This window comes from Lycorma delicatula, chromosome 4 (genome assembly GCF_047948215.1).
Source record: "Lycorma delicatula isolate Av1 chromosome 4, ASM4794821v1, whole genome shotgun sequence".
NCBI classification, from domain to species: Eukaryota; Metazoa; Arthropoda; class Insecta; order Hemiptera; family Fulgoridae; genus Lycorma; species Lycorma delicatula.
In genome coordinates this window covers 15,988,128-16,013,331 of record NC_134458.1, presented here as the reverse complement: position 1 = coordinate 16,013,331, position 25,204 = coordinate 15,988,128, and the positions used below count along the sequence as shown (strand labels likewise).

General features: G+C 33.8%; 1 protein-coding gene across 3 annotated transcripts in view; it reads left to right on the top strand.

The window, feature by feature from the left end:
* The window catches only part of LOC142323137 (TAF5-like RNA polymerase II p300/CBP-associated factor-associated factor 65 kDa subunit 5L), a 118,654-nt gene that overhangs the window by 5,325 nt on the left and 88,125 nt on the right, over nt 1-25,204 (top strand). For 2 of the 3 annotated variants that reach the window (XM_075362393.1, XM_075362392.1), the window contains exons 2-3: nt 13,412-13,572; nt 17,620-17,871. In XM_075362393.1, coding sequence (XP_075218508.1) covers nt 13,412-13,572; nt 17,620-17,871 — 413 coding nt within the window. The remainder of the gene's footprint in view (nt 1-13,411; nt 13,573-17,619; nt 17,872-25,204) is intronic. The other variant, XM_075362394.1, reaches the window with a different exon arrangement.

The following is a 25,204-nucleotide window of genomic DNA, read 5'->3' as shown; positions in this document are numbered from 1 at the left end:
CAAAAACAAAATATTTTTTTCAAATCTTTAAAAAATATACTTTTTTGGTCGAATAAATTTTTTGGTTACCTTGAACTATGTCACAAATTCTTGCCAAGTGATATATTACATGAAAGCTCATTCCAAGAGCTTTAAAATTACATTAAATTGAAATGTCTAGCTCTTATAGGAGCTAAGAAAATTAATTTTTTGTAATTATCTGAACCTTGCTTTTTGCAATTTTTTCACTTTTTTACAGTCCTACACAAAAAATTGAGTGACTGGAAAATCTCAAAAAAATATTTTTTTGCAACACTTTATAGATAAAATCAGTCCTGTGAATTTTGTTGAAAATGGTGATGGTCAAGTTGTGAGGCTTGTTGATTTGACATAGAATGACCCTAATTCATCTCACAATTCAGTAACCAGGTTAACACTTTCCTTTGCAATAGCCATCTGATTTCTGTATAGAAAAGAAGAGATTTTTCATTTCATTGCATAGTTTAGTAAACAGCCTATTCTGTAGCGGTTGACTTTTAATAAAATTAACCATTTTTACAGTTTTACAAAGAATGTGTTTGAGATTTTCCTTCATATTTTTTGTGGTAAGAACATGTGTCTGAAGGAAACATTGTGTTAATTCCACCCTTGGTGTAAGACAATCTTTTAATTTTTTCAAAAATTCATTTTTCTTTCCTGTTATCACCATCACTGCACCAATTTCCCTTGCACCATCTTGCTTTTCTTTGCACCTACTTTCCTTTGCACCATCACTACATACTGCAGTACAATTTGTCCAGTCTATGTTATAGTTTTTAGTAACTTCATAAAAAACATCAAAAATACACTGTCCTGTTGCATGATCAGGTATTGATTTGCAAAACAACGTATTTTCTTTGATCCATGTCATCGATTCACCTTGATAGTGTCGTTAGGAAGTGGATTTTTTCAATTTTTTTGTTTCCTCAATGTCTATTAAAACACTGACCATATTAATTGAAGCAGGCAATATGAGGTTTTCTGCGATTGTATGGGGTTTGGACTTTTTAACTACTCTTAATGCTATGAGATAAGATGCTTCAAGTGTACTTTTATCAGTATGGCTTGAATTACAGAGTGACTATGAGAGTGGTGAGAGATCATCAAGTTGATGATCTCTCAAAGTTAAGGGGGAGGGGTTGTGAAATATTTATTATATATTGATTTTACTTTAGGGGGTTGTGGAGCTAAAAAGGTTGAGAATCATTGCTCTAGACTGTTCAAGGAATGTACAAGGTTACAGACTGGCATATTAATCAATTCCTTTAGAACTTTTATTAATTGTCTACTTATTATCTAGACTGAATTAATATTAGTATGCATTTTTTTTTTACAGATGTATGGCTTAGTAAAATATGGTCATTTCCTTTTATCCAGTTTAAACCTAAAAGTCATGTAAAAATTTACTTATGGTTATATTGTACTGTTTGTCCATTTTTCTGATATTCAGATTATCAATATTCCACTATAATGTATCTTAACAATTATCAAAAAATTGTAGGAAAGTCATGAGATTACTTTATCAAGTCTCTGAATCCACACTATAATTTGTGTTGTCAAGTATATCTACAATATTCTTTACATTGAGATTAGAAATACATTTTATTTTTGTACTTTTCTATTTTATCTTTGTCAAAAGTATTTCAAGGTTTTTGGTACTTATAAGCTAATAATAGATTCATTACCATGAAATTTGAAAAATGTTAATGTATTTTGTTACTGTTTTCTTACTTAAATGTCCCAAGCTCCTTATAAGGGGTTTTCTACAATTGTGATTTCAATGAAAAAAATGATTAGGCTAATTGATTATTCTGGTGACATGAAAGCCATGGTTACTATAAAATTAGTTATTTATTTCGTAGTCTTTTACCCCAATAATATATTGGAAATCTCTGTATATTTCGGTTTTCTACTTAATGCCCCAACCAGTATGCTTAAAAAAATGTTTAAATGGCATTGGAAAAAAGGTGTCAGAATAAAGGTGTATTTACTATGAATTGTTCTTATTATGATACAAGTGGGTTGAGATTAAAATAATGGAATTTTTGTATGCTAATTTAAAAACCTGTATGGTTTAGAAAAAATGTTTCAGATCAGAAGCAAGTTGGGAAGTTGAAATATAATATATATATATATATATATATATAAAGTTATAAGTTATAATACAGTAAATACTCATAGCTGACGTATATGATAATTGCCATGAGCACCTGGATATCAGGTATTTCCTGGAAATCATTACACTTAGGATTATCTTGCAGCTGCAGCTTTGCTTTTTTGTAACATATTTTTATTTATTCCATGTATGATTCTCATTTGTTCAACATCAAGTTAATGTCTTATTAAAATGTATTTAAATGTATATTAAATAAATTTGTTAATGGTATAGTTAATTTTGTTAAAGAATATTTATTTCCTAATATAAAATATAGCTTGCACCTTGAAGGTAATTTTTATGAAAGATTTACAACTTATAGCTCAATGTTTTAAAAGTAGTCAACTACAATTAGTTAAATGTAACAATAAATTATTAGATATTGTTAATAATGATGAATTACAAGAAATAATTGATTATTGTTCCGTTCCTATCGAGTATACATTAGAACAACTTCATCAACAAGCCTACCCAGAACATAATCAACACGCATTCTTATCAACTTAACTTCCGATCATCTAAAACAATTTAATAATTATCAATTTAAATATCAGTTTATTTAATTTAATTTCTTATCAATTTATTTAGTATTATCTCATCAATACCATAGTTTAAGTCAAAATGGAATTCAAAGATCTAATTATGAAACGGTATTATGAAAAACTGTTCAGCAAAATTAAGAACCTTCATTGATAATTTAAATTTCGAATCAGACGATTATGATCTGTTCACTATCAAATTTAATAAGCTGTTAGAATACGAAAAAACCTTTTTTGAAGTTCAGTCTTAAATGGAATTGCACAAAGATACAACAGATAAAGACTTGGAGGATAGGGACTTATACGATAATATTTTTGATAAACTTAAATTAAAACATAAAAAACTAGAAAATCGTTTCAAAAAGTCAGTTGTAATTGACTCAAATAAAATAGTTAACAACAGTGTGATCAATTTTTAAAATATGATATTAATGAAAGAAAAAAAATTGTATTTCAGGAAAAATTATGTCTTAATTGTTAAAGTAAACAAGATATCATAAAAGATTGCCCAAGCAATCTTAAATGTAAAAAATGCTCATGAAAGCATCATACACTGTTAGATAAAACGCTGCAAGAGGCAGCAAATAAATCTTCCAAGCCAAATCAAGCTTGGAAGATTAATAGTTCATCTTGTACCTTAAAATCAGAACCTAACAAATCTGTTTTACTTGCAACAGCTGTAGTTAATGTCAAGGATAAACAAGGTAATTTCATTCAAGCCAGGGTTTTACTTGATTCTACTTCGATCATTTCATTTTGTACTGAAGTGTTTGCTGCAAAACCTATCTGAACCTGTCTTACACCGAACTTGTCTTAATGCCGATATCAGGTATTAATAATGTTGTTACTCGGTCTAAGTTGAGTGTTAATTTAAATATTAATTCTAGGTATGAAAATTTTAACTTGAAATGTCATATACTGCCATCGATTAAAGGTTTGTTACCGAATGATTTTATAGACGTAACCGACTCGGAAATTCCTTTTCACCTTTTTCTTGCCGATCCTAATTTTAATGTCCCTGGGCAAGTGGATTTTCTTCTAGGAGCTCAATATTATCTTTCTTTGCTTAAGCCTGTCCAGATAATTCATAATTCTAATCATATTATACTTCAACAAACTCGTCTTGGTTTCATAGTCTCTGGTGAAATCCCTAAACCTATTAAACGGACAAATAATTCAGATTCAATAGCACTTTTTGTTAGTAATGAACAGCTTTCCTCTCAAGTAGAGTCATTCTGGAGATCTGAAGGGATGGAAGATCGTTTACCGACTAAGGAGGAATCTGTCTGAAAAAAACATTTTGTTGCAAATACCTTCCGTGATGACCAAGGTAGATTTGTTGTATCTCTTCCTCGTAAGGAAAACTGTACTTTAGGAGATTCGTATGAGAATGCCTGGCCATCCAATCATCCTATCGTTTCTATGATCCGGCCAGTTTCGCTCAAGAAAGAGAGGAGACTAGCAAAACCATATGTTTTCAGCTGCTCGTAAAACAACAGAACTTTCAAAACCATTTTCTTCATTTGTAATGTTCATTTGAACATTAAACATATTTTAATATTGTCGTCGTTTCATTTACAATTTAAAAAATAAAAATAATCGTTTCTTGTCAGATCTTTCACTGGAAGAAATCAAATCCACGTTAGAACTTCTTAATCGTCAAACTCAAGAATCGTATTTTGCTAAGGAATTGAGCAATTTAAAGAAACATACGACTGTATCAAAGAAAACCAAATTAGTTTCTCTTAACTCATTTTTAGATCAAAATGGTATTGTTTGCGTTGGAGATCGTTTAAATTTTTCAAATTTGTCTTTAAATGCTAAACATCCTGTAATTTTAAGTCCTCATAGTCATCTTACTCGATTGATTATTTTGCAGGAACATTTATGATTATCTCATGGAGGATTACAATTAATTCATTCGTCACTTAGGCAGAAATATTAGATTGTCAATTCTAAAATCATAATTCGTTCTGTCATTGATAAGTGTCTGACATGTTTTCATTTTAGAGCTCAGCCTCAGAGTCAGTTATTTGGACAACTGCCAAAAGAAAGAGTCACAATTTCCAGACCATTCCAGTCAACTGGTGTTGACTGTGCGGGTCCGATACTTATCCGTCATGGTGGGCGGCATACTCGATCTACTAATCATGCGACTATTAAAGCTTACATTGCATGTTTGTATGTCTCAGCATGAAGGCAATACACCTTGAACTTTTTTTTTTTTGTCTTCAGTCAATTGACTGGTTTGATGCAGCTCTCCAAGATTCCCTATCTAGTGCTAGTCGTTTCATTTCAGTATACCCTCTACATCCTACATCCCTAACAATTTGTTTTACATATTCCAAACGTGGCCTGCCTACACAATTTTTTCCTTCTACCTGTCCTTCCAATATCAAAGCGACTATTCCAGGATGCCTTAGTATGTGGCCTATAAGTCTGTCTCTTCTTTTAACTATATTTTTCCAAATGCTTCATTTTCATCTATTTGCCGCAATACCTCTTCATTTGTCACTTTATCCACCCATCTGATTCTTAACATTCTCCTATAGCACCACATTTCAAAAGCTTCTAATCTTTTCTTCTCAGATACTCCGATTGTCCAAGTTTCACTTCCATATAAAGCGACACTCCAAACATACACTTTCAAAAATTTTTTCCTGACATTTAAATTAATTTTTGATGTAAACAAATTATATTTCTTACTGAAGGCTCGTTTAGCTTGTGCTATTCTGCATTTTATATCGCTCCTGCTTCGTCCATCTTTAGTAATTCTACTTCCCAAATAACAAAATTCTTCTACCTCCATAATCTTTTCTCCTCCTATTTTCACATTCAGTGGTCCATCTTTGTTATTTCTACTACATTTCATTACTTTTGTTTTGTTCTTGATTATTTTCATGCGATAGTTCTTGCGTAGGACTTCATCTATGCCGTTCATTGTTTCTTCTAAATCCTTTTTACTCTCGGCTAGAATTACTATATCATCAGCAAATCGTAGCATCTTTATCTTTTCACCTTGTACTGTTACTCCAAATCTAAATTGTTCGTTAACATCATTAACTGCTAGTTCCATGTAAAGATTAAAAAGTAACGGAGATAGGGAACATCCTTGTCGGACTCCCTTTCTTATTACGGCTTCTTTCTTATGTTCTTCAATTGTCACTGTTGCTGTTTGGTTCCTGTACATGTTAGCAATTGTTCTTCTATCTCTGTATTTGAACCCTAATTTTTTTAAAATGCTGAACATTTTATTCCAGTCTACGTTATCGAATGCCTTTTCTAGGTCTATAAATGCCAAGTATGTTGGTTTGTTTTTCTTTAATCTTCCTTCTACTATTAATCTGAGGCTTAAAATTGCTTCCCTTGTCCCTATACTTTTCCTGAAACCAAATTGGTCTTCTCCTAACACTTCCTCCACTCTCCTCTCAATTCTTCTGTATAGAATTCTAGTTAAGATTTTTGATGAATGACTAGTTAAACTAATTGTTCTGTATTCTTCACATTTATCTGCCCCTGCTTTCTTTGGTATCATTACTATAACACTTTTTTTGAAGTCTGACGGAAATTCCCCTTTTTCATAAATATTACACACCAGTTTGTATAATCTATCAATCGCTTCCTCACCTGCACTGCGCAGTAATTCTACAGGTATTCCGTCTATTCCAGGGGCCTTTCTGCCATTTAAATCTTTTAATGCTCTCTTAAATTCAGATCTCAATATTGTTTCTCCCATTTCATCCTCCTTAACTTCCTCTTCTTCCTCTATAACACCATTTTCTAATTCATTTCCTCCGTATAACTCTTCAATATATGCCACCCATCTATCGACTTTACCTTTCGTATTATATATTGGTGTACCATCTTTGTTTAACACATTATTAGATTTTAATTTATGTACCCCAAAATTTTCATTAACTTTCCTGTATGCTCCGTCTATTTTACCAATGTTCATTTCTCTTTCCACTTCTGAACACTTTTCTTTAATCCACTCTTCTTTTGCACAGTTTGCACTTCCTGTTTATAGCATTTCTTAATTACCGATAGTTCCTTTTACTTTCTTCATCACTAGCATTCTTATATTTTCTACGTTCATCCATCAGCTGCAATATATCGTCTGAAACCCAAGGTTTTCTACCAGTTCTCTTTATTCCGCCTAAGTTTGGTTCTGCTGATTTAAGAATTTCCTTTTTAACATTCTCCCATTCTTCTTCTACATTTTCTACCTGATCTTTTTTACTCAGACCTCTTGCGATGTCCTCCTCAAAAATCTTCTTTACCTCCTCTTCCTCAAGCTTCTCTAAATTTCACCGATTCATCTGACACCTTTTCTTCAGTTTTTAAACCCAAATCTACATTTCATTATCACCAAATTATGGTCGCTATCAATGTCTGCTCCAGGGTAAGTTTTGCAGTCAACAAGTCGATTTCTAAATCTTTGCTTAACCATTATATAATCTATCTGATACCTTGCAGTATCGCCTGGCTTTTTCCAAGTGTATATTCTTCTATTATGATTTTTAAATTGGGTGTTGGCAATTACTAAATTATACTTTGTGCAAAACTCTATAAGTCGGTCCCCTCTTTCATTCCTTTTGCCCAGCCCGTATTCACCCACTATATTTCCTTCCTTGCCTTTTCCAATGCTTTTCATTTCAATCTCCAACTATTTTTAAATTTTCATCTCCTTTTACGTGTTTAATTGCTTCATCAATCTCTTTGTATGTACACTCTACCTCATCATCATCATGGGCGCTTGTAGGCATATAGACATTAACAATCGTTGTCGGTTTAGGTTTTGATTTTATCCTTATTACAATGATTCTAACCTTGAACTTGTAACTGATTTATCTACAGGAAATTTTATAGCTGCCCTACAAAGATTTGTAGGATGCTGAGGATTGCCTTCTGCTATTCTTTCGGTTATTGGAAAAAACTTCTGCGGTGCAAATCGTTATCTTCAAGAAATGTATGACTTTCTTAAAACCGATAATGCTAATTCCAAAATTAAATCTTTCTGTACCTCAAACAGCATAAGGTGGTCTTTCATTCCTCCGTAATCTCCTAGTTGGGGTTGTTTGTGGGAAGCTGCTGTGAAGAGCATGAAATTTCTCCTACGAAGAGTCATGGGAAATTCTGTTTTAAATTACAAAGAGTTATCCAATTTATTAATTCAGATAGAAGCATGCTATAAACTCCAGACCATTATACTTACCATCAACCGATTCCTCTGATCCAGCTCCACTTACTCCTGGACATTTTTTAACCTTTGTTCCGTTAACTTTACCTGATCCTTATTTCTCAGGCGTTAATATAAATAGTCTTACTAGGTGGCAGCTTATACAAAAAATATTGAAAGACTTTTGGAAAACATGGTCAAATGACTATTACATTCCTTGCAGCAGAGGAATAAATGTAAGATCTCCAATAATAACATTTGTGTTGGCAATGTAGTTATAGTGAAAGAAAGTAATCTCCTTCCACTAATTTGGAAATTGGGAATAATTGTTAGGTATATCCAGGTGATGATGGACTAATTAGAGTAGCTGATGTAAAAACTAACAATACAATTGTTAAAAGAGCTGTTAATAGATTAATAATTCTTCCAAATTCAGATGTTTGTAATAACCTAAGTGATGCTGACTGTAATGAATGAAATTCCTTTAACTTCTATTTTCATGTATTTGTTTATTTTTTAATTTTATTTGTTTTTGTAGTTTTTTGCTTTGGCAATACTGGAATTTATGCTTAACGTAGCTTCAAATTCTTATGTACTTTCAAGATTTTTATGTTGATTATTTTCATATATTACTTTTTCATTTTGCATATTACTTTTGTGTTTTAGAATTATAATTGGTGGGCGGTATGTTCCACTCCTAGTTTGAGCCAGCTAGTGCTGCTTTCTAGTTTCTATTAGCACTGGCCTGCGAGCCATTTAGTTATCTAGTATGTTATTTAGTATCTTTTACAAATCAAATTCAACTATCCTAAAAGAATATTGTTTCATTCATTCATCCAACAATTAATACAGTCCGTCCTAGCTCTAAAGACTTAACAATTATTATCATATTGGTAAAACAAATCATCATGGAATAGAAGGAACATACCAACAAATTAAAAGAAAATATTATGCATCAAATTTAAAAACACATACAAAATTACATTAATAAATGTGAAAATGTTTAAAAACTACATATGAAAAATTTCTTTAAATTTAGAAATGAATTTATTTCCCAACGCCCAATAAACCACTACAAATATTACATATCGATTGTGTTCCAATTGAAAATTAAAAATTTTTGTCAATAGTTGATAGTTTTTCCATATATGCTCAATCTATTTAATTGTAGGGCCACAAGCAACCAAAGTATCAGATAAGTCATTAAACTATTTTTCATGAAAATGTTTAAAAACTACGTATGAAAAATTTCTTTAAATTTAGAAATGAATTTATTTCCCAACGCCCAATAAACCACTACAAATATTACATATCGATTGTGTTCCAATTGAAAATTAAAAATTTTTGTCAATAGTTGATAGTTTTTCCATATATGCTCAATCTATTTAATTGTAGGGCCACAAGCAACCAAAGTATCAGATAAGTCATTAAACTATTTTTCTCACCCTGGAATATCTGAAATAATTATTTCTAACATGGTGCAGAATTTAATAATATAATTAAAGATTTAATGAAATGACATAAAATTAAAATACATTTTACAAGTACACAGCAGCCACAGGCAAACAGTGTATGTGAAAAATTCCACTCCACATTAAAGGAACGTATAAGAATATTTAATAATACAGAAGAATTTAAAAATGAAAATATAGAAACTAGAATAAAATATGCAGTCATCGCATACAATAGTAGTATCCATTCAGTTAATAAACTAACCCTGTATGAAGTATTATATGGACATCTTAATACCAATTCATTATTAGAAATAAATATACAGTAACAAGTAATGAACGATTATGTTAATACACATAAAAAAAAAAGGTTAAAAAATTATATGAACATATTAAATAATAAATAAAAAACTAAACAAAAGGTTCAAGAAAAAATAAATATTGATAAAGAAGAATTACCTGAAATTCCACAAGAAGTCTACATTAAAGCAGTCTAAAAACAAAGCAAAACAAAAAATTAATTCAATAAGGAGAAAATTACTTCAATAAATAAAGATAGAAAACAGAAATACAAGGAAGACATTATAATATGAAAAACAGAATACATTTGCCCAATACTGAATGACCTTGCAAAACAAAAAAAGAAGAAGGGTACAAATATTAAACCTTATTTAAATCCTGTTCTAGGTACTTACTGTTCCTAAATAACTGCCATCTTGGATACCGAAGAATAACTATGGCAGCAGTTGAAATTAAAACTATTACAATAAATTCTGAAATTGTATCAATTAATTTTGGTGTAGCTAAGTTTGAAAGCATGTATCACACTTGAATATTTATACAAATGTGTTACATAATATTAATAACAAAGAATTGTATAACATAAGTAGCAGAGAAGATTTTGTTATAGATAATAGTAATACATATGGAGATGTAAATAATTATGTAAAATTTATTAATCATACAAAAATGATAACTGAAGAAAAATTAAAAATAATATTATTGAGAAATAAGTTAAGAAATAAAAAAGGAATTATTAATGGATTAAGTTCAATTATAAAGTCAATTACAGGTAATTTAGATGCCATTGATAAAGAGTTATTTATTAAATAAAGTGAAATATAAACAAAATGATATTATTGATCTAATATAATCAATATTCTGTTAATATAAATATTATAGATGAATTTAATAGAACAGTAACAGTAATTGAAGGCAATTTTAATGAATTAAGAAATAGAATACTAATTATGAATGAAAATGTAAATAGTTTCATAAAATTAGAAAAGTTAAGAGAATTCTTAAATCTGATGAATATAACATTATTTTAAGTTTAGTACAAGATATTGAAAATAGTTTGACATTTTGTTAATTAAATACGTTACAACCTTTTATTATATTGACTAGGGAATTGTTTAGTGAAATTGAGAAAATATTCAAGTACTATGCTACTAGAAGATAAGTAATATTAAAGAATTTGAAAGTATGTTAAAAGTTAATTGTAAAATTAGTAATATTAATATTATATATTTTCTTAAATTGCCTACTGTGGAACCAACGAATTATACCTTTTATAAATTAATAACTGTATCCCCCATATTAAAGACTTAAAGTACATAACAATTATACCTAAAGTGAAATATTTATTGGAATCAGAAAAATCAAAATTTATTGGATTAAATAATGAATGTAGTAATAATGTGTATAATATATATTTTTGTTCATTTGAATTGGTATCACATCAAGAAGTAGATTGTGAAAAGAGTATTGTTAAAAATAGTGTATTAATAATTGTAATTATGTATCATTAGAAATTAATGAAATCTTAATTAGATTTTAAAATATTTAAAAGGGGAACACCCAAAATTGTTAATCAGCATCCCCGGATGTTTTATTTGGGGATGGAGGAGTTATAATACAGTAGATAGCTGACACATGTATGACAATTGCCACAAGCGCCTGGACATCAGGTATTTACAGGAAAAATCATTACGCATAGGAATGTTGCAGCTTCAGTCTTTGTTTCTTTGTAATATATTTTTATTTAGTCCATGTATGGTTCTCATCTTATTAAAATTTATTAAAATCTACATTAAATAAATAAACAACTAATAATTATTAAATTAAATGATTATTAATTAGAATTATTTAAATGTAAAATACATAAAGTTTTTTAAAAAACAGAACTTCATTGTGTATTAACATAACACACACGCACGCACACGCGCGCGCGCGCGTATGCTTTTACTTTGTAATTTATACTTTTCAAAAAAAAGTATCCACACTTTGAACTGTCATAGAAAATTTATTTTCCTACTTATAAGGTTAAATTTCTGAGAAAAGTAACGCTATAGTCCAATTTAAAAAATAAGTGTACTTACTGGACAAACTGAATGTTAAAAATGGTTGTTAAAGTAAATATTCAAAATGGTGGCCATCAGCATTGGTAAATTTCTAAGTACCAGTCATGACTGATTCCGTAGCTTGCACCAAAGTGTCCAATGGGATTTCTGTGCACACTGCTTCAGTCTCATCCCAAAGTGTGTCCAGGCTATTTGGTTTACAGTGGTACACTCTGTCTTTTACTGTGCCCCATAAAAAAACATTGAGTGGCTTAAGGCCGAGAGCATGCAGGAAACTTGATTGGTCTCCTGTATCCTATCCACTGGTCTGGTACATTTTGATTCAGATATGCTTGCACATCCTATGATAGTGCAGCAGGGTACATTCTTGTTGGTAATAATACCTGCCATTACCGTATATTGCATGAATGGAAGGGGAAATGAAATCAGCAAGCATTGTTAGGTACTTTACTCCAGTTACTGTACCTTCAAAATGGAAAGACCCGATGAGTCCCTTAGGAGACAGACTGCACCACACATTCAAACCAGGCAAATTCACAGTCTTTTCAGCAGTAATGTGGGGATTGTCTTTAGCCCAGTATATACAATTATGTCTGTTGAAAGTACCATTAAGTTTGAATTGTGCTTCATCCAAACAAACGGTGCTACCTGTAAAATTCTGGTTTGTGTGTAACCATTCCCTGAATCCAATCATAAAATTGTACCCTGTGATCTGGGTCATCATCACTTAGTTGTTGCACCAACCTTGGAATGTACACATGCAGCTTGCCTTTCTTCAGAATGTGTCGCACACTTACTAGCACTTACTCTCATTTAACCTTGCCTTACAGATTTTTTTTGGTGAATGCTGAAACAGTTCTAGCACCACATCTGAGAATTCATCACTTGTAGGCATGCAATTTCACCCTGATTGGCCTTTCTGCACATCATATACTGTTCCATGGACCTCAAATGTGTCTTGTAGATGTGTGAAGGTCACCATTTTGAACATTTCCTTAAACCACCATTTGGGACATTCAGTTTGACCAGAAAGTACACTTATTTTTCAAATTGGACTGTAACCTTACTTTTCTCAGAAATTTAACCTTGTTGGTAGGAAAATAAATTTTCTATGACAGCTCAAAGTGTGTATACATTATTTTGAAACATCTGTATATATATCAGGTGTTTCAGGACTTATTCGCTGAACTTCAGGTACTGATTCAGGACACCAAAATGAGCAAAAAAGTCCATATAAATCCTATTTTGCTTTGATTTCCTTCTGGATGCCATTTTTTGATTTTCAACAAAAAAAAATATTTCTCAGGAAGGTTAAACATACTTGAATTAAATTTGGCAAATCTAAGATTAGTGTCTTATTCTACAAAATAAAAAATTTTGAAAACGTCATCCTCAAAAATCTCAAAATGGCGTTTATCTTAATTTTTAATCTTCAATATCTTTGTAATTATTTGTTTGATCAAAATTTTACTTATTACAAAATTTACTAAGCATTTTATTTTGAACTAAATGACGCCTCATTATGAGAAATTTTACATCATTTTTCATAAACTTAACCAGATGGTATGGTGTATTTTAAGTGATTGCATGTATTGAGGTATGATTTTAATTTTTCCATATTGAACTGTAGAATTAATTTTTCTGTTTGTTGTTGTTATAATGCTTATGTGTATACTTTATTTTATATTGGTTAATTATTTTTTCAGGATTCCACCGATAGCTTCAGAATGTCAGAATTGGTTACTAAACAGTCAAGTCTGGAAATGGCTGTTGATGCAGCTATACAAAAAGATGTGTCTTGTCTTAATTTAGTTTTGTACAGTAGTCCAAACAGTGACATACAGCAAGTTGAACAACAATTAATAAAGTTAGTTAATATAATTATTTTCATGATACAATTAAAATTAAAAATATTTGGATGTTTGAAGAAGCATATATGGCCTAATTGTTTGAAAGATTTTTAGAGTCTGTACATATCTAACTACCTATCTGTCTATACATATACATATATATTTTAATGTAGTTCAATTAAATAATATAGTTCTATGGTTATCCATAAATCTTTTTGTACATTTTTTGTGTTGTTATAATGAGTGTAAATTTATTTTTAAACCTATCAATATCCTGTAGTTGTTTATTGTTTCAAGTTTTAATTGTAGTTCTTTAAGGATTGCATATTGATTTAATATTTCCATATTATTGCCATTAAGGTTTTCTCCTACAGCCTAGAAAAATTTTCTAAATATTTTTAGATAATGATTTCTAAATAGTGTTGATGTGACAAATATCAATCCACAACAGATTATATCATTATCATCGCCAAGCTGAGATTAATCTCACAGCAATAATAATTGAGATCATCTAAAACATTATGGTTTTACACTACCTGGAGCATCTCGGGAAGTTACATCTTGGAAAATGACTAATAAGGATGGAATGCTGATGGATGAAGCCAATTTTAATAAGATGGTTCCCATAGATCACTAAGAACAATGGTTTAAAAGAGTGTAGTTCCCATACTGATAGGTAATTGTTGGTATGCAGTTTAATGTATTAGTCAGGACTCTATGTAGTTAAAATGCAATACTGTTTTATTGATTACTGTTTTGTAAATTATAGCATAATTTTTATTCTTCTTTTCATGTTGTAGACCCAAGAAGATCACTCAGTGTTTACAGTAATTCTTGCCATTTTTTCCTGTCCTCTGCAATGGTTTACCAGTTTGAGACATTCATATGGATCAGATGATTCCTTACTTGAATGAAACATCTCTCTTTCAGTCTTTCTATTGGTTCTTTAGCATTGCGTGCACTTCCATGAGTTGTTTTGGGAATTGGTCAGTTGTCATCCTGTGTGTGTGTGTTCAAGCCTCTGCAGGCATTTCCGTTTGAAAAGTCTTGTAACATTCTCTTCTATTGGCAGATGATTATTTTTTTGTCTCTGCCACTCCCTGTGTTCCCCATCATAAACTGGACCAGATATCTGTCTTAAAATCCTTTGCTCTGTTGTTTCCAGCATAGGCCTCCTTCAATCACAGAATCCATGTTTCACTTCCATAAAGTAATATTGGTAGGAGTATGGATTTGTACAATCCTATTTTTGTTTTCCTGGATAGGCATTTTGAGGATGGAATATTATACATGGCCGCCTTGGCTTTATTTGTGGCAATGATTTTGTCTTCAATTTTATAATCCAAAGTTCCTTTGTTGTTTATAATTAAGCCAAAATATTTAAAGTTTGGAACTCTCTCAAATCTTTTCACACTTGTCTCCAGGCATTCTGATGTCCTTCTGCTTTTGTGGTTTTCTCAAGAAAGATGCAAATTTTTAGTTTTCTCTTGGTTGATGCAGATCAATTTTTATTGCCAGATCAGCCAATTTTTAGTCATTTGTTCCAGTTCTTCCTTTGAGTTTGCCAAAAGTAGAATATAATCAGCAAATGCTAAAATCAGTAACTGGAGGTTTTCAATTTGGTATCCCCCAATATTTTCCTTACAAAACTTCTTTAATATCTTTTCCAATACTAAATTAAAAGACAGGTAAAATGCCACACCCTTTCACAAGCTTGTCACAATTTCAAATTCCGCTGAGAATTTGCCATTTACTTTAACTGTGGAAAATGTGTCAAACATTCCATAATTAATATTTCTGTGTTTTCATCAAAACAATTCAGAATTCATTCAGAACTTCCATGAGATTTTCTCCGATGCTGTCATATACTTTTCTGAGATCAATAAACAGCATTTGTACTTCTAGCTGATATTCCCACACCTTTTAAAACACTTTCTGAATGAGGAAAACTGACCTTTTATTGATTGATTCCTTTTAAATCCACTCTGATATTCACTAAATTTCCCCTTTGACATTTGTTTAATTCTTTCTAGGACGTTAAAGGAAAAACTTTTGTTTGTTGTACTCAGTAGAGCAATTCTATTTTTCTTTCTTCATATAGATAGGACAGATCACCATAGTTTTCCATTCCTTTGAAATCTGTTTTGTTTGCCAAATTGTTTGGATCAGTTTATGAATTTCCTGGTGCAGTTCACTAACGTCAAATTTATTCATTTTTGTGGTAATTGAGTTGTCCTTTAGATTTATTGTTTTTGAATGTGTTTTCAGATTTCATTTAAAGTTGGTTCTACACCTTCACTGATTATTTCATCACCAGTTTGTATCTTTTCAATCGTCTCATTTGGTGGCTTACAGTTCAATAGTTCTGCAAAGTAGAGCTATTCCATTGCTTTTGTATTTTATCTTCATCTGTAATCACATTTCCATTTTCATCCCTCACAAATTGTTCATGTGCATTATATTTTTTCCTAAACTAATTCAATTTGGAAAACAATTGCTTAGAGTGGTATTATTTTGCCTACCTTCAGCCTCCTCCATAACAATCCTAAGGTAAATATGGTTTTGTTTTCTTATTTTTGATGCTTTTCTCCTTTCCTCTTGATAGCATTGGAGACGGTCCTCATCATTGCCACTCTTTAGCCAAACCAACCTTTTGTTTCTCCTATCCCAAATTTCTTGTTCATAAATATCATTAAACCATTTTCTTCTCTTCCTCCTTGGCTTTAGGATTACCTGTTCTGCCGCTATATGAATTGAGGCTGTGATATTGTTTCATTTCTTTTCAATGTCATACTTCTTCGATCAGGTTCTGGGCAATTAAAATCTCAAATCTATTTTGTGTTTCTACTTCACACAGTTTTGAAGTATCAAACCTTTTGATACTTTATTCTCTGAAAGTTTTTCTTCAGTCTTGGACTCTTATAATGAAATACCCCCTTTACAAGTTCACAGTCCAACCCAACTTCAGGTCTCCTCATGGCTTTAACATCTTGAATTATGGTTCTGTACTTCCATTTTATGATAATACAGTCGGTTTGATTGGTCGGTTTTTCCGTCTGGGTAGACCCAGGTACCTTTATATATATCTGTGCTGAAATCTCGACCCTTGGATTTCCATTTTCTTATTCATAGCAAGAGTTGTTAGTTACAAGCTATTGTCGTTCATTTCTTGGTGCAGCAGGTTGAAATCAGGTGTTGGATAAAGTTCTTTTTCCTTCCCAATTTTGGCATTAAAGTCATCAAATACAATTTTGATATGGATTTTATTAATTTTTGAGATATTGCCTTGCAGGAGTGTAGAATTCATCCTTCACATCCTCGTTTTTTTCCATCAGGGTGTGGCAGTTAACTAGGGTTAAATTCTTATGCTTCATTCGAATTTTAATTAAGGAGAGCCTCGGGGGAGACACTTTCAAATTTTCAACAAATTCTTGGTAGTCCCTGTGTATGACAATGTCTGTTCCAAACTGGTTTGTTCTATCTTCACTTTGTTAGTAAAAGTACACATAGTCTTCCACTATTCGTGTTCCCTGGTCTGGGCACCATATTTCTTAAATTGCTAATATTTCTATACTCATCCTCTGGAGTTCATCTTCAGTATTTTTGCTAAATCTGGTCTGTATAATGGTCTAGTGTTCTATGTCCCAAAATTCAAGGGTTGTCCCCTGTTGTTTTTTTATTTCCCTATTTCAGTCCAATTCTTAGGCTAATCTTGTACTTTTGAATAAGACTTTCTTTTTCAGTTTTGAGTTGGTGGTCCACAGACTAACCCCTGCAACTTAAAGGACCTGGTGATTTGCTTTTGAGGTTTTTTCCCTGTAGCTTTTGGAGAGCCAGCTCCTATCTGCAAGGCAGCAGCTGTGATTTTGGTCTGCTCTGAGTATTTTATTTCCTTCGTATCCTCCATATCTGGAGAGCATTTTCTTATCTGCCACTTAGGGCGGTGCCCAATGGGAGATCATCAGAAAAATTCCACACGGGATAATTTTTATTTTCTTTATTATTTTTTTATTGTTGTCTTTAGAAAATCTCTATGTTTAATCTTTCTGTGTTATCTTTTCTAGGCTTTGGTCTTGGATAACAGAAATTGAAGACACCTCATGTAAATTAGAAATGTCTGTAATGTTGTTACCATTATTCAGCCACCTATATTTAGATATGCTTCGACGTGGTCAGCATTTAAAAATATCTCCTACAATTACAGAAGAATTTCTTAATTACCATTCTAATGAAGAAGCCAGTCAGCTTGTTTCATTATTGGCAAAAATTACATCTCCTTATGATGTTGATAATGTACCAATTTTAAAAGCATTTAGGTATGATTTTTGCTATGCTGATTCTTAATCATTGCTCTTAATATTACCACCATTTGGTTTCTGAAAATTATAAATATTTGATAAACTAACATTAGTTTTCATCATTGCTGAATACTAGTTCTGTGTTACTTGTAATTTATAAGATATTAAATTTAACGTTATGTGTGATTGAGTTTGAGAATAATTATTTCTGAATTAGACTTGTTAGATTTCCATATTATTAAAAAATTAGCCCGATAGTGTTTAATTTGTTCATTGCCATTAAAAATTTTCAAATACCGTTAGGAAGATTTTTATAGATAAGTTAAAAAAAGAGGCTGCTTTTGTTGCCGAAATTCTAAAAGTTTTATTCTTGTTGATGATAACTTCTGAAATTTATAACCAAATTCTTTAAATATTTAAGCATTATTAATCATAGTTTTTTGTATATAGAAAAGTTAAATGCACCAATTTCTCCATTTTGTATGCTTTTTATGAGATGTAATATGCTTTTTATAGATGTGATGTGTGTTTGTAACAGCTTACAGTGGTATCAGAGATATGGTTTATTTTGAATTCAGTGTTAAAATATTAATATTGCATTGATAAAGAAGATTTGTATTAAATTGAAAAAAAAAATTTATTACATGATGGACGTGATGAGGAAGGGATTGCAAGAAAATCATGTGGAGATTTAACATTCAGACTTTTGTTTGATTTAAATTAGTATTTTTTAAAAGTCTAAAATAAAATTTTGAGGTAATAATTTTTAGGAATTTCTTGGGATATATATATATATAATTTATTTAAATTAATCTTTTTATAGTCGTAGTATGTTAAATTTTAACTATATATTTTTTCAGACAATCCACCAAGTATAGAATTAAAGAAACATTCTTACCTTTTTTTTGTTTCCTTTACATTAGAGTGCTTTTGGGCATAAGCCCATAAGAAAAATTATTCATTGATTTCCACTAATAACAGGGATAAGAATAAACAAAAAAGATTCAAAATTCAATTCTCTGTTTTAAACATTTACAGAACATACATTTGTTCATCCCAAATTTTTTAAAAAATTTTAAAAACATCCACAAAAATTTACTAAATATTACAATTAAAAATAATTTTGACTAAAATTTATTTAAAATTTCTTTCAATCTGTTGTTTTATATAATGTTAATACAGCACTGCAGACAATTATTAATTTTATTTAAAATCTTATCAAACGTATTACCAACTTAAATAATTTTTATAAGAATGCCTCCAACAAATTCTCTCTCCAGATTCATGAGGCTAAATTCATTGTATATATAAAATTTTACAAAGATTTCTAATTTTTATTGTTATTTTCGTGTTCAATATTTACTTTTTCAATTATTTCTAAATTAATAATTATTTAAACAAATAATTATTTTCTAAATTATTATTATGTTTTTGATTATTAAATGGTCAGCCACATTTGAAAGACTTATTTTTTTATTTTTAAACAATCTAAAATGTTCATTAAACCTATCCTTAAAAGACCTATTTGTTTTTCCAATATATATTTTTTTCACAAATATTGCATTTTACTTTGTAAATACCAGAAAAATCATATTTATTTTTTTATTATAATATTTTTAATGTTTTATTACATAGTTATCGGGTTTATAAGCAGGTTTATATTTTTTATCATTATATGCATTAATTAAGTTTTCTATCATTTTATTAGTGTAGGAGTAATTTATATGAGGGTGAATCAAATATAAATGGGATTTTGTACCAGAGTGTGTATGGTTGGTAGGACTGGGCCCACGTTTCTAGTATGCTTGGGTGGGGTCATTAGGAGTGGGGAGGGCTGACCATTCCACACTTCCAACCAGGTTGTCAGTAATGCTCATGATGTCAGAGCAACAAATGAACCCCTCTACTACACAATACATAGTTATAAAATTTCTTGCTCATGAACGAGTTCATGCAACAGAAATTTTCCGAAGATTGACTGCACAGTTTGGGGATCAAACATTGTCAAGGACTCATGTGTTTGCTTGGCATAAAGAGTTCAAGGCAGGATGAGAACAAGTGGAAGATCAGGAACACAATCGCTGTCCTTGGACCAGCATTACAGACAAAACATTCACGTGGTTTGAGACATTCTTGAAGGTGATTGGTGGGTGTGGGTATCCAAAATTGCAGAACAGGTCAGAATAAGTTATGGGAGATGTCAGGTGATCATCACAAACAACCTACAGTTCTGTAAAGTGTGTGCCAGATGGGTCCTTCGCCTTTTGACCGCAGATCAGAAGTGAGATGTTTGGAGGTCTGTCAAAGACGTACAGCAAGGTTTGTGAAAGAAGGTGAGGCATTTTTGAGTCGGATTGTCACCTGTGATGAAACGTGGGTCCACCACTACACTTTCCAATCAAAAGAAGCCAGTATGGAAGGGGAGGCAGCCTCAGTGAAAGCCAAGACTTGACTCAGCTGGCAAGGTTTTTTCAACAGTTTTTTTCGACTGCCGAGGCATTTTGCTCATTGATTTTTTGCATGAGCAACGCACAATCAATGCTGCTTACTACTGCAAGTTGTTGAATGAGGTGAGGGTGCATATCGCCACAAAAGACGAGACCAACTGATTCAAGAGGCCATTCTCCTCTACAACAATGCCAGACCCCATACTGCAGCTCTAACGGTCTCAAAACTAGAAAAAATGCACTGGACTCAACTTGATTATCCTCCCTACAGTCCAGTCCTATTGACCTACGATTTTCATTTGTTTGGGGCGCGTAAAGAAGCTCTAGGAGGGCAACGATTTGAAGATGATGAGGGTGTAGAGAGATTCATGTGCAATTGGCTTCTGATGCAGCCAGCTTCATTCTATGATGCTGCGATAAAAAACCTTCCTTCTCACTGGGAAAAATGTATTTCTAAAGCAGGAAACTATATAGAAAAATAAAAATTATATTTGCCTTTCATTCTTCAATAATTCCTTCTTGGCCTCTGGCCCCGTTCTGTAAACTTGCAATTTGGATTACCGGTAGCGATTTTCTGCAAGGACAGTGTTCTACGTACACGTTGTCAGTGCTGTATAACAATCGGTGACAGTTAGTCAACCTGTGTTGCTGTGACGTGTTTCACAGAACAGCAGAATAGTGTGTTGCAGGAGGGCCACCATCAACTAAATAAGGACATTTTCTTTGTGTGTCAGTGTCCCCAATTTGTAGTTTGTGAGGCCAGTAAACTTTCTGGATCCTCTGGCAGGTTTGGGAAGCGATTTTGCTCTGACCTCGCCGGTGGTCTGATGTAGGAGTTTTTAGCTTTTGACGTTTCGAGCTGGGTTACGTGAGAACAGATTGCCTTGCTTGGAAAAGAAATTGTTAAATGCTCACCTTGCCTTGAGTTAGTTGTTAGTTTCTTTCAGGCTGTGGATGTAGTGCCTGGTGTCCCAGTCGGTGCTTCTTGCTTACGCTGCAATGGAGCAATCCAGGGGGAGATTGCTTGGAGGACTTGGTGGCCATTGACCCCTTTCAGATGAGGTCAATCGGCAGGTCTCTGCAGAAGTTCCGGTTCTCCGCAAAGGAGGTCTTGAAGGTTTCCGTAGGGAAGGTGCTGTCCCCTCATGAAGCAGATTGCACAAAAAATCTGGCTGAAACCTCTCACGAATTGTGCGGAAAAGGCTGCGACCATAACCGCACAAGGAGTGCATGGCAAGGAGGGGCGAACCAAGGCCAAAGGGTGGCTTCCCATGAATTCAGGGGAAGTGGAGGATGGCGGTGTAGTTATTGGCCCTAGGCGGGAGGTCTTGGGAGGTAATCCTGCTGAGAAGCAGGTGAATTCCAGGTCTGAAAGTTTAGGGCGGATTGAGGGGTTGCAGTCATAGTGGACCAAAATCTCCTGTAAAAAGAAGTCGAGTGTCTTTGGAGATTCAACAGCTTGCCAACTACTATTTGAGTCAATGTGTGTTGTTGGTCTCAGATCTGGCATTAAACTGTGATGGACTCCAAATGTGAGAGATCTTGCTTTGGACTCGGTCATTTCACGACTGTCCGACAAGGTGGACCAGGTTGTGGAGGGGGTCAGGGCTTCAAGCTAGTGACAGGTGAGGTCCTGGGTGAACTTGACAAGTCTATAAAACAGGTGGAGGAGAAGGTTAAAAAGCCTGTCTCCTTTGCTGCATTAACTGCTGTGCTCGTACCTAAGTGGATTAGTCCACCACTGCCAGTTCAGATGCCAGCAGCTAAAATTAAGGTGATTACATATTATGATTTAAGGTTAAGGTGATTTCACTAAAATCTGGTCCAGGGCTTTGTCATTAGCAATGAAGCTCACCCTGAAGAAGGTCCTGGACCCACGAAGGGAAAAGATCCAAGTCTCCCGGGTCACTAAAACAAGGGACCACAGTGTCATCTTGGAAGTCATAAGTGAGTGGCAGGCAAAGCAGCTGCTGGAGGCTGATGTTCTGACAAGGAAGAGGCGAAGGCTCAGTTGCTGGCTGAGCAGAGGCTGCAGATATTGGTATACAATATGCAAAGGGCTACGAGGGTGGAGGAGCTCAAAATCCTACATTGGATATGTCTGTCAAGGATTTCCTTCAAGAAACCAAGGTAGTCAGGCAGCTGGGGAGGAAGGAAGCCCCCAAGAGTCACTGGGTGTTGGAGACCTCGCCGAAGATGAGGCAGGTCTTGCTGGCCAGTGGACATTTGTTTTTTGGTTGGACTTGTAGGGTCACTGACCATATAGAGGTCGCCCGATGCTTTAAGTGTTAGGGCTTTGATCACATCTCTCTCCGCTGCAGAGTGCAGTGGGAGATGTGTGGTCACTGTCCTCTTCCGGGGCACAGGGCAGCCAATTGCCTGGCAGGTCTGCACCGCCTCTATCTTGATGAAAGACAGCGATGCTGGACTCTAGGTCGGGGGTAGGCATTGCACAGTGCAGGGCGTATGATATTGCATGGGCGAGAGCTGTAAAAAACACAGCTTATGGTGACGCCTGAATTGGGGGAAGCCCTTGAGGATAGACTGCACTATGTTGAACGTTTGTGCCTGGGGCAGTTGAATCTGCATCATGCCTGGGCGGCCACCAGTAAAACCATGAGGCTCCTTGAGGAGTCTATCTCGAGCTCCTCTTGGTCTAGGAGCCAAACGTGGTCGTGGGCAGGAGGTCGGCTTTCACAGGGTAGATGTTATTCATTCTCGTGGGGGAGGCCGCTCTCCACGGTCGTGGTTGGCTCAGATTCATTGGGTGTCTTTTGGATGCCCCAATGGTCAGATTAGCAATTCACTGTTGTGCGAGTCACGACGGGTATGCTCGATGTCGTACTAGTGTTGGGATACTTCCAGCTTGGATAGAGTATTGATGATTTGCTGGTGAAGTTGGGCAGGATTCTGAATGGTCTCCTGGACACTGGAGTGCTGGTTGTTCTGGACACTAATGCCAAGTCTCCCGCCTGGGGCTCACCATTCACTGACCCCAGAGTCACTGGTCTTGCACAGTTCATGGAAGCCAGGAATCTCTACATGATTAATGATGCTGAACAATTTGCCAACTTTCTCTTCTGAACTGGAAGAAAATTACATCGACATCACTTTGGTGATTGGCTTCTCAAGGGTGCAGACAAATTATTGTACACAGTCAAAACCATCACATTAAGTAAGTATAAAGACTGTGTAATCAGCCGAGAGAGAGTTCATAAGTACGTAGGTGTTTTGTTTGATGAGAAGTTGCTGTTTAGCAACCACATTAGGCAAGTAGTAGCTTACGCTGTCTTAGTGATGCACAAACTTAGGACGATTGCTCAGAAGGACTATGGGTTGTCTGGCTGTCAAATGTACATGATGTACCGAGGTGTCTTTGAAAGCATTACCTCTTACGTGGCAACCATTTGGGTACATAGGTTAGATATGAATAGAGCACTTGTTCAAAATTTAAGGAGTGTCCAGCGCAGAGTCTTAATTGTATGCACTGGTGTTTTTAAAATAACCTCCCATGAGGCTACTACTGTATTGGGAAAGGCTCTCCCAATTGATTTAGTGGTAAAAGTTCAGGCAGTCATGTGGAGATTGTGAAGAGGCCGGGAGGTGGAGGTATTTGGGTTGCAGTTTTAGGCCAGGCCAGTACCAGAATGGAATGGTGATCATAATGCACCGAATCCAAATTTTATTCAGCTGCCCATCTCCTGCCTGCGGAGGAGGCTGCAGAGCCTCATGATGGAAACATGGCAGCTGGAATGGGACACCACAATTAAGGGAAGATCCTGTACAAGTTTGTACGGGATCTGGAGGGAAGGTATGCCTTGAGTTCGTTTTTAAGGGCAACGGGTGCCCATCCTTGTTAATTTGAACCAATACTGTTTTGGTTCCGCCTGGCAGCTGATGAGCTGTGCTTCTGTGGGCAGGTCCAGTCAAATGAACACCTGATGTTTTACTGCCCTGCTCTGTGTGTGGGGGGGGGCAGAGACCAGGCTACCCTGGAATTTAGAGGTCAAGGGAAAATTGGCCACTCACAAGCAGCAAATCAATTTGGTGAGAGCCGCATTGTCGGACAGAGTGGGAGTTCCTTGATGCGGCTGCTTTGTTCAACCAACATCAGTAGTTTACTTAAGGGAAAGACTACTACCGCACTGCAGTCAGAAGCTAACCTAGATGTATATGGCTGACCACCGGCCAGTTAAGGCTCCAAGCACTTTAATGTGGTGGACAGGTACTTGCTACCATTCAACGACCTAGGTGTGGCAGCAAATTGCTGTCTAGACAAAATAAATTTTAATTTATGGATGTCATATATATTTTTAGTAGTTCGAAGGGGTGTGCCTACCCATTTTAGTAAATGTATGACAAGTGAGCGATTGGGACACGTAAGCCGGTGGTGTATGTCACCACACTTAATCTGCTCTCACTGTTAGGTAAGCTCTAGGAGCTATTTAGGATAATGGTCGCTAAACTGTTTCAAGGCTCAGTAGCCATTTGTGGCATAGAAATTTTGTCTTATGTTTTAGGGTGACCGAATGGTGTGGTGGCTGAAAAAATGCCAAACAAACCAAATATATTCTTCAATAAATAATTTAAAAAAAAAAATAGAATCCTGTTTATTTTTGATTTATCTTTGTATAAATATTTTTGTTGCATTTGTTTTCATTTATGGGTTTTAATGTAGTGGTGTTTGTATTTAAATTTTTGAATTATTTTTTTTATCTATATTATCAATCAATGAGGTATCAGATCCATTTTTTATAGCTTATACTTTATACTATTTATTTTGTTATCCAATTAATTTGTATCATTTGTGAATTTTTTTGCTGTATTTATGCTTTTAAAAGTATTAATTTTTGTGACCAGGGATGGTTAGAATTTTTATTTATAATAATTTTGTTTGAGGTAGG